At 40.2% G+C, this 10,953-nt stretch overlaps 1 protein-coding gene across 5 annotated transcripts in view; it reads right to left on the bottom strand.

The window, feature by feature from the left end:
- LOC142344914 (protein kinase C-like) overlaps nucleotides 1–10,953 on the bottom strand; it is a 165,849-nt gene that overhangs the window by 91,592 nt on the left and 63,304 nt on the right. For 4 of the 5 annotated variants that reach the window (XM_075396973.1, XM_075396977.1, XM_075396976.1 and 1 more), the window contains 3 exons: nucleotides 10,611–10,696; nucleotides 9,590–9,613; nucleotides 5,983–6,097 (listed from right to left, as the gene is read on the bottom strand). In XM_075396973.1, coding sequence (XP_075253088.1) covers nucleotides 5,983–6,097; nucleotides 9,590–9,613; nucleotides 10,611–10,696 — 225 coding nt within the window. The remainder of the gene's footprint in view (nucleotides 1–5,982; nucleotides 6,098–9,589; nucleotides 9,614–10,610; nucleotides 10,697–10,953) is intronic. The other variant, XM_075396974.1, reaches the window with a different exon arrangement.

Raw genomic sequence — 10,953 nt, 5'->3', positions numbered from 1 at the left:
TGGTAATGTTGGGTTATGGACTTTCGCAAGCGGAATAAAAAGCGTTTTTAACTAAGTAGAAGAATTAATTTCTCAAAAATGAGAGAATAACAAAATGATATTTTACAGTAGAATTTAGAGATTTACAGGAGAGATCTGATTATTAGATCAAGATGGTGATTTGGTTTTGGGGATGAAAAAGGACTCAAAAATCAGCTGTATATATACCCATTATCAGTGTGAAAAAATCAAGATACAAAACTAATCTTAGCACCGTGATTTATAGTGGGGGTCGCAAAGGTTACCCAATATGGTTTGCTTCTGCAAATCAGTCGCAAAGGGAACCATAAATGGAATGCATTTGCACTTTTCTAAGAATTCATTCACACTTCCGGAGATATCATCATCTTTTAATACATGCTGGGAAGATTTTACATCAATTAATCTAACTCTAATAATAGTTACCTAGATTCACCAATTTGAGACGAATATTGATTCTAAGCACCATTTCTTGACGATTCATTTATCTAACTTCGTTGATCGAAGTCATATTGCTTGTCTTTCTAATCTGGTGAGTCAAACTTTCTTTCTAATTCTCACTAAGTTAAAGACTTTAGTTTGATCGATATTCTAACACCCCCACTCAGACTTGAGCTGATTGCGTAGAGTTTGTTCCCATCAAAACTGCTCTGAATTTTTCCATTTTCGAAACGGGTAAGAACTTTGTGAAGATGTCCGCTGCCATTTTGTCTGTAGGGACGTAATGAATTGAAATAGTCCCATCCTCCGTCTTGTCCCGGATGAAATGAAACTTTGTTTCGATGTGCTTGCTCCTTTTGTGCATGACTGGGTTTTGGCAGAGTCTGATACAACTTTGGTTGTCTTCTCCAATTGCTATTGGACGTTTCGGTTGGATGCCAAAATCCGCTAGAAGTTGTTTCAGGTAGAGTGCTTCCTGAACTGCTGCTGCCATGCCCTGATATTCTGCTTCTGATGAAGAAAGAGCAACTGTGGCCTGCTTCTTGACACCCCAGCTGAGTGCTGCGCCACGTCCGTTGAGCTTGAAGTAATAGCCCGTTGTTGATTTTCTGTCGTTCACGTCTCCAGACCAGTCTGCATCACTTTCCCCCACTAAATCATAACTAGCCTCTTTCGTGTAAGTAAGTTTTAAACCTTTTGAACCTTGAAGATATCGCAGAAGTTGTTTTCCGCACATCCAGTGTTGATTGGTAGGTGCATTCATGTGTCTGGACAGAATGTTGACTGTGAACATGATGTCTGGCCTCGTCTGTTTGGCCAGATACAGAAGTGATCCAACCAAGCTTCTGTAGATCCTCTGGTCCACTTCTTCATCTCCGTTCTGTGCTGTCTGAAGTTTCAAATTCAAATCTGCTGGAGTTCTTGAAGGTTTGCATTGATCCATTTGAAGCCGCTCAAGCATTGTTTCTATGTAGCGTTCTTGGTCGACTGTGATTTTGCCCTCTTCTCGTCTGTTTCTTAGACCCAGAAACCAGTGTAGTTTCCCTCTGTCTTCCATGTGAAAGGTTGCTTCTAGTGCCTTTTTGACATCAGAGACCACTGTCATACTTCTTGATGCTACTATGATGTCAACCCAGACCAACATGAAGGTGTGATCCTCTGCCTCTGATCTTGCGAACAAGCAGTGATCGTTCCTGCTTCTGGTGAACCCCTGTCTCAGTAGGAAGTTTGCCAGCTCTTTGTACCAGTTGTTAGCAGCCTGTTTCAAACCACAAATTGATTTATTTAGTCGACATTCTAACTTCTCCCCATCTGATCCGCGTTTTACAAACTCCTGTGGCTGTTCCAGATACACTTCTTGCTCGATTGGTGAGTGCAGGAAAGCAGTCTTGACATCAAATTGGTGCATCACATGGCCCTGCTTCGCTGATAGCTGAAGTAGAATCCTGAATGTCTCTGGCTTGCAGGTAGGCGCAAAGGTCTCAAAGTAGTCCAGTCCTTCCACTTGTTTGAAGCCTTTCGCCACATAGCGCGCTTTGTATTTATCCACTTGACCACTGGGTCCCAATTTTACTTTGTAGACCCATTTGCCCGGTATGACGTCCCTGTCTGTGAGTGGTATCACTAGGTTCCAAGTCTCGTTGTCTTGGAGTGCCTTGACCTCGTCCTTCATTGCCCGGTGCCACTGGTCCCAATCGTCACCTTGCTTGGCTTCGTAGACTATTTTGGGTTCCACATAGTTGCCCTCAGTCACAGCAAGATGGGTCATGACTTCTCCAAAAAATTGCGAAACATTCCTTGCTCGTGTCCGTCGTCTGGGCTCTGCTCTGTCCGCGTGTTCCAGTGCATCTTCATTGAAGCCGACTGTCTCTAACTGTGAGAAGTCTTCTGTGTCACTGTCTTCCAGTGACTCTGAGTCTCTGTGACTCCTTCTTGTTGCAGTAGATCCTTCATCTAGTGCTGTTTCTCCAACATCCGAGGCCTCTTGTCTCAGTGTTGTTTTTCGAGTATTCACGCTCCCTGCGTCATGCCACTCCTCCTTTATTGCAGTAGATGTGTCCTGTCGTTCTCTGTTGTCATCGTCTAGATGACCATCATCTGGGTGCCAGATTCCCAGTTCCGACCCATCATCTAGTAGGGCAGCCGTTTCTTTGTTGTCAGGGATCGAGCCCACTTCAGACTTCTTGATGATCACATCTCGAACTGCCATCACCTTGCGTGTGTTGGGTATGTACACCAGGTATTCGTTTTCTCCTTCAGTGTAACCCACAAACGTTCCTTCCAGTGCCTTGGGTTCAAGTTTGCTGACTTCTCTGTCCCTCTTCCTCATGAAGACTGTGCAACCAAAAATAGATAATTTACTAATTGGAAGCTTAGGTTTTATACCTCTCATCAGCTCTGCTGGGCATTTTTCTTCTCCTCGTCTCACAACCAAGTTTCTGATCCTTGCTGCGTGAAGAATTGCTGCTCCCCACATCATCTTGGGAAGTCCTGAGTCAATGAGCAAACATCTTGCCATCTCCAGCAGTGTCCTGTTGCACCTCTCAGCTAACCCATTCTGTTTTGGCGTCTCTGGTATGGTCTTCTCCTGTAGAATACCTGCATCTAAGCAGTACGGCTTGAACTGCTCTCAGAGAAACTCCTTCGCATTGTCTTGCCTCAGCTTCTTGGGCGTCCCCACACTGAGAACAAATTTCTTCAGGCTGGCCAATGCTTCACTCTTTGCCTTAAGCAATTCCACAAACACAAACTTCGTGTACTGGTCTGCAAACACTATGCAGAACCGGAACCCTGACAGTGACTCTACTCTGAAAGGTCCCATCACGTCTGTGAACACCCTCTCCAGCTTCTCCTCTGCTTGGGTCTCTGCCAATCTTGGTACTGGAGTCTTTGTGATCTTGGCCAATGCACACACATTGCATACATCATCGAGTTCCCCCCTGTCTCTGGTGCATTCCTGACCACATCCGCTTGATTCAAATGACCCAATCGTCTGTGCCACTTCCTTGCAGTGTCAAGTTTCACGCTGTTGGAACTCATCTTGAATTCTAGAACGCTGCAGGGTAAGTAAAACAAATTATTTTCTTGTGTCAGTTTTACCCGAGTTCCCTTCTGGAGTTTCATACAGCTGTTTCCTCTCTCGAAAGTGAAGCTATGTCCCCACTCTGTGCATCTTGAGACTGATAGGAGGTTTGAAGAATAGTCCGGCGCACAGAACATTTTTGAGTTCGCATTGGAATTCCCCTTTGTTTGAGGGTATGCTGATCCTCACACAGCCTCTGCCCACCACTCTGGATGCCTCTCCGTTGGGATTTCTGACCATTGATTGAATGGGCACAAAGTCCAGGAACGCATCGATGTTCGTCACTATGTGATCTGTAAAACCACTGTCCACTAGCATGCCTGCTGTCTTCCACTGGGTAAGAGCTGCCCAGCATTCCTCGTCTGGTGTAGCCAATGTTGGACCCATTGCCACTGACTCATGTTTGCCTCCATCTCTTTGTCTCTTGCATGCCCTGTTTAGGAGACCCTTCTCACCACACTTGCTGCATTGTGCTCCTTCTCCTTCTTCCTGCAGTCCTTGGCAAAGTGTCCAGGGATCCCACACACAAAGCAGTTTCCTTTCTTGGGTCCCTTCTTGAAGTCACGCTTCACTGCCAGTGCCACTGAACCACTTTGTCCCTTGTGTCTCTGCACCGTGCTCTCATGAAAGTTCTGCAGCCTTTTCCTCAACTCTGTGAAGTTCGTTGCCGGGTTGAAGCTTTCCTGTATAACAAAACTTTCATACCTCATTGACAGACCATTGAGGACCAAGGCGTTGAAGAAGGTCTCTGATACTGCTTCCCCTGCTTCTTGTAGCCTTGTGAGCAACTCCTGTCCTCTGATGATGAAGCTGTCCAAATCCTCAGGATCCTCGAGTTGCAGTCGAGCAAGCTGTGCCACTAAAGTCACCACTGTCGGCGTCTCCACACTCTGAAATCTCTCTTGCAAAAGCTTCCAAGCCTTTGCTCCATCTCCAATGCCATCATCTCCCACACAGTCATGTCTCATCAGCATGAGGGTTGTTGCATCTAGAGTCAGTGCCAGATGGCACCACACATTGTTCCGTTTCTGCTTGATGTCTGCAACTTCCTTCTCATATGCATCCTTCAGCACCTTGTGGTTCTTCTTTTCATCATTGGTTGCCCCATTGGCCAGTGGCGCAGGCTCATTGGGTTGCTCCTCTGTCCCCAGTAGTGATTTGTAGAGTCCCTTCGTTTTGTAGAGTCCCTTCGTCTGCATCATCGCCACAAATCTTGTGCTCCAGATTGGAAAGTCCTGTGCCTTTCCTGTGTAGGTCAGCAGCTTCACTGTCTGTTGATCCATTGGAGTTTGAGCAGGCAAAACAGTTGTGAAAAGAAAAGGTACTTAGCAGAAAAGGATTGTGACTGTCAACAACAAATTAGTTTTGTTTTGGAAATTAATTTTATGACTTAGAAAATTGCGGGTCCCATAACCTGTTGGATTATGGACTTTCGCAAGCGGAATAAAAAGCGTTTTTAACTACGTAAAAGAATTAATTTCTCAAAAATGAGAGAATAACAAAATGTTATTTTACAGTAGAATTTAGAGATTTACAGGAGAGATCTGATTATTAGATCAAGATGGTGATTTGGTTTTGGGGATGAAAAAGGACTCAAAAATGAGCTGTATATATACCCATTATCAGTGTGAAAAAGTCAAGATACAAAACTAATCTTAGCACCGTGATTTATAGTGGGGGTCGCAAAGGTTACCCAATATGGTTTGCTTCTGCAAATCAGTCGCAAAGGGAACCATAAATGGAGTGCATTTGCACTTTTCTAAGAATTCATTCACACTTCCGGAGATATCATCATCATTTAATACATGCTGGGAAGATTTTACATCAATTAATCTAACTCTAATAATAGTTATCTAGATTCACCAATTTGAACCGAATATTGATTCTAAGCACCATTTCTTGACGATTCATTTATATAATTTTTTTGATCGAAGTCATATGGCTTGTCTTTCTAATCTGGTAAGTCAAACTTTCTTTCTAATTCTCACTAAGTTTAAGACTATAGTTTGATCGATATTCTAACAGGTAACAAAATAGTTATCAATCTTTCCTGATTTTTTCCGTTCGTTCACTATTTAGTGGCCGCATATTAATTGCGCAGGCCCAAGCAGCGGACGTGTGGCGCGTAAGGTATTTGGGGGAGATACGGGGAGTTTGTAAATGAACTTCTGCCGTTTTTGCCTCTCTCTCTCTCTCTCTCTCTCTCTCTCTCTGCACCTTTCGCCTCTCCAGTTACAGAGCACGTCCCATTGCATTGTAAATCAGAATCTTTTCTGTTTTTGCCGAGTATCGAGTACATTATTTGCACCCCCACCCTCAAACTTTTACGTGCCATTATGATTTTGATTTTCTATGTAATGGTACGTGCTCTCTAACTAGGGGATCCATAATGTACTGGAGGGGGGGGGGGTGTTAAAATGATATTCGAGTAGTTTCCTAACTTTTGCATTGTTTTCCTTGGTTGATAAGTCCGTAAAGCATGGAGCCACAGTGGTCACAGAAAGTGAACTTCTGATAACTGTGAGTGGCAAAGTCATGCTGAAGACGACACCCCTCCTAAAAACAAATCAACATAGGAACTGCACACCCAAAACAAACAAATAATGAAATAACAAAAAATTAAACTAATAAGCGGTGGGTTAGAGCCATGACAATTCATGAATACCGTTATACTGGTGTAAAATGATCGATGGTCAAAATCTATGATGCCGTCAAAATCTATGATGCCGTCAAAATCTATGATGCAGTCAAAATCTATGATGCCGTCAAAATCTATGATGCCGTCAAAATCTATGATGCCGTCAAAATCTATGATGCCGTCAAAATCTATGATGCCGTCAAAATCTATGATGCCGTCAAAATCTATGATGCCGTCAAAATCTATGATGCCGTCAAAATCTATGATGCCGTCAAAATCTATGATGCCGTCAAAATCTATGATGCCGTCAAAATCTATGATGCCGTCAAAATCTATGATGCCGTCAAAATCTATGATGCCGTCAAAATCTATGATGCCGTCAAAATCTATGATGCCGTCAAAATCTATGATGCCGTCAAAATCTATGATGCCGTCAAAATCTATGATGCCGTCAAAATCTATGATGCCGTCAAAATCTATGATGCCGTCAAAATCAATGATGCCGTCAAAATCTATGATGCCGAAACTATCATTACAATTTTTACCTGAAACAGACTTTAAATGACACCAGTCATCTAGTCATTTAATTTTTAAAGAGCAAGAGTGATTTTGTTGAGTGAAGTTATTCACGTATCAAAACCGAGTCACGCAAATTAGACAAAAACTCTGTCCGGAGAGAGTGGAAAGTGACGTCACGCAATCAAATACTGTTATTCTGGGTTAAATTTTAATTAAAAACTTGACTTTTCAGCTGTCCATGTGTTGTCAGACGACGAAACAAAAAACAGCCGGAAGAGTAGCGGAAACGAACCAAAGACAACTTGTTCTAATAAATTAAGAGACTTTCTGCAAAACGGAACAACGAAACCCGCTGAACTGTATGAAAATAATCTAAAGCTTTTCTACGCAGCGAATTAACAAATATCAAAAACAAGCCAGAAAACGACAAGGATCAAAACAGCATCAGATACGTTTCCCTCAATACACCATTCTTACGACTGTTATAAATTCGGCATGCGAATAATTTTTCCTGAAACAAGAAGCAACCCCTGAGGCCGCGAACATAGGGTCAAAATCGAAAAACAAATTAAAATGCTATATTTTTTTCAAAATCATCTTAACATTTGTAGTCCCAATTAAAATTCTCCCAAAATTTTGATGAGGTTTTTGGTTCAAATCTTAGACTTTTGAAGCGACCGAACACAGAGTCAAGATTCAAATTAAAAATTAAAAGCAGAAAGTTAAAAATATCAAAACTGTTCTAATATTTAGATAGAAATTACAGTTTCATAACTTTCAAGAGTCAAATACATCATCTAACTGCACAAAAACATTCTGAAATGCATAATAAACACCTGAAATGCATGATAAACACCACGCCCTTCACGCATTGACTTTACGTCTGCAAAACTGTTTTATGTTTATCCTGTTTCTGAGGAAGAAAAGTAAACAAGAGTCAGATAGAAGAAGTATCAAGTGCAAACTCGCATTAAACAAGACCATAGGACTAATATAATTGCTACAACTTCATTAACAAGACTAATGAAAAAGACCAACAAAACTGACAGAAAAACCAGACCGAACTGAGAACTCCTGGTACACTGTTATAACTTCAAAAAAAGTAAAAAGGCTACAAAAAACATCCAAACGGAAAAATGGTTTTAAAACAACTCTAAATTGCATCAAATGCCGAATAAAGGAAGTAAATGGTCAAAACGGTTCCTAAACAAAACACCTGGGTCAGATTTCAAGCTTTAAAAAATGCTTTGAAAAAACCGCACGCGATCAGAAACTTTTGCTAGCCCAGCAAAAAAATTCCACCCCTACTTTTTCCGCCTTTTCCTCTCTCAGAGCAGTGCATGAAAAAAATCTATTTTTTGAAACTCTTTGATTTTCACTTCTGTGCAATAATTTGACCTTGACACTTTTTCAAGTGCCGCACTGTCTTTAATATCCTGTTTAATATCCTTCAACAACACTCAATCGAATTAAGGAAAAAAGAATATCATCATAGCTAAACTTTGGTCCGTAAACTCATCTTGGTTCGTTAAAAAATCCAAGATCACGGCAATTTTTGATTCGAGACATAAAAACATTTCTGATTATAGCAAAGTACATATACAGAACACAAAATCAACACTACGATGACGCTGTTGAGCATCTATGATTTGGTTCTAAGCTGCGAAAAAAAGTACACCTGTTAAAGATCTTGCAGCTTTTTGTTCAGTAACTACATTAAAAAAACATTTCCGCACAAAAACTATAGCATGCAGAAAACAATAAGTCAAACGTGAGAATACAGGACTACAGTAATTGAGTACAGGGTCAACTAGTAAATTCCATTCTAATTATTATGTATCTATTGTCGTACCTTATCCGACGTCTTATCAGTCTATGCAAACAATTAATACAACAAAAGAGGATTGGCCTGTATCACGTATGAATATTAAAAAAAAACATAGCCGACCAACGCCGGGCAAGCGGTTGGCTTAGGCAGTAGCCAGCTGGGGCTTAGGGAAGCTAGCGTTTGAGGGGCGATGGAGTGGGGGGTCAAGCGATGGTGGTAGGATTGTTTGTGGGGTTTGGAGGGCTAAATGAGAGGAGGGCCCAAATTGGCAGATGCAGGAGGGAGTGTTGGGGGGACTCACGGGGTTAAATTTTATGTTCAAGAACCGCTCTCCACACCCTCAATTTGTCTTCTCAAAACAGTTTTGGTGAATCGCATTCTGAATTCTTTGAGAGTAGTAAGGTGTAAGGCTCTAAGAGAGCTGCACAACCACTTAATGCCCTCCGGGCTTTACCTTCTATCTCTTTTTTGAGGACAAAAAGTTAAAAAAAAGGTCAGACTAAAATTTCAGTACTACAAAAATTCGTATTTAAAAAGACCGCAGGATTAATAATTGCTACAAACTTGATTTGAGAGCAATTAAGCAAAAAAGGAATTACAATTTGACCTCTAGTAAAAAGGACAACAGGACTAATATAATTGGTACAAACTTCGTTTGAGAGCATTGAAACATTGTTTATGGGGGTGGGGTATTTCGCAAATCATTGTCCTCAGTTGACCTATGAAGTATGAACACTTTCCAGGCCATTCTCATATGTATATAACGTTGATAACGTGGATCTTTGATAACCATGCTTAACAAGCCAATTAATCTGCAATTCACAGAAAGTTGATTTTATGATTTGAACAGTTAGTATATGTAGGGGCATTAGCTATGATTCCAAAGTGATTTCAGAACACCTTTTGTTTCCTCTTTTTTAACATTGATTAGTCTTAACAAAAGTTAAGGTTGATAGATGTAAGAAACTTTTCGTTCCATCATTTTATGGACTTTCAAACTGTTCCGAATTTTTTTGTTCTGAAAAAACCTTCAAACTGCTTTTCATATACGCTTTTTACTCACTCTCCGTCCGTTCTCAGCACGACGCTAATAAGAGAAATAAATTCAACCATAAGTAGCAAAAATTTATATAAAGGTTTTGCGGCCAGAAATTTTGTGTGCTCAAAATATTTGGAAAACATCGCCAATGCTTCGTGTTCTGTTTTTGTCTACATGGCAATAAGAATTATTAATCATAAACCAGATATATCCAAATGTAATAATGAAGAGAACTAGATATTAAAAATCTTAATTTCTTTATTACGATTTCGATACCTAATTCATTATAGAAATCTATCTTGACGTGACTTCAAGTATTATATATTATATACTTTATCAAGTATAACTGACTTTGTGAGCTTAAATTTTGTGCTAGTAATTTAACATAATAATTGTTTGTTTGATAAATAAATAAAAATAACCATGATAATATACTCTGCTTTAAAGTTGGTAACAGTTTAAAATTCATAAAATCGAACACTGGCTTTAAATGCTTGTCACGACGAACTTTTCAAAAAAATGCAGTGCTTTTTCTTATTTTTTTTGAAGTTATTTCTACAAACACATATCGAGATTCATAGAAAATCGAAAGACCTCTTATAAAAACAAGGAAATGTTGTATGCCATATCAATAAAGATCTGGGCTAATAAAAACACAAATGAGGGTCCCAGCCGACTTCGAATAGTGATCTGGCAATATTCTCATTTTCTGTCCAAATCTCGCAAAATAGACATTGTCTTGCAAGAGTTTGCAAGATAACGATTTAGTCTCGCCGGGGGGTTCTTGGACAAAGGCAGTTGTCAGCCTAACAAGCGAGACTGAATTGTAATCTTGCGAACTCTTGCAAGACAATGTATATCTTGCAAGATTTTGATAGAAAACTTGCAAGATAATCATTCGAAGTCGACCGGACCCTCATTTGTGTTTTTTATTCGTCTAGATCTCTATAGATATAGTACATAAAGCTTAGATTCTTAGTTTCAGACACAGTTTCAGATACTTAGGAGACGTGACTTCTAAGAATCTGGTTGCCTAGCTGCTTACCGACTTATTGTCTTGTATTTTATCCAGGCCTGGACAAGGGAAGCTGACAAGCTCGTGACATCTCCGATGTACCACAAAACCACAGACTAAAACATCATTTATTTTACAATTGTTGTACACAACTTTTGTATCCGTTCACACTTTTTACAAACAAACTTTACTTGAATTGAAATGTGCCGTGGTTCACTTTAACTTGCTTTAAACTTCTCAATTAACCGTACGTTCGAATTATTTTTCTGTAAATCTGATCTTTATAATTTGATCACAAAAAATCTGAAGGTTTAGCGATTATTCTGCGACTATTTTTTTGTTAAGCGACAAGTCCATTCTGAGTCAATTAAAT

The sequence above is a fragment of the Convolutriloba macropyga genome, chromosome 8 (genome assembly GCF_964194025.1).
Source record: "Convolutriloba macropyga chromosome 8, txConMacr16.3, whole genome shotgun sequence".
Lineage (NCBI taxonomy): Eukaryota > Metazoa > Xenacoelomorpha > Acoela > Convolutidae > Convolutriloba > Convolutriloba macropyga.
Note: the sequence above shows the minus strand (reverse complement) of the source record. Positions and strands in the feature narration are given on the sequence as shown.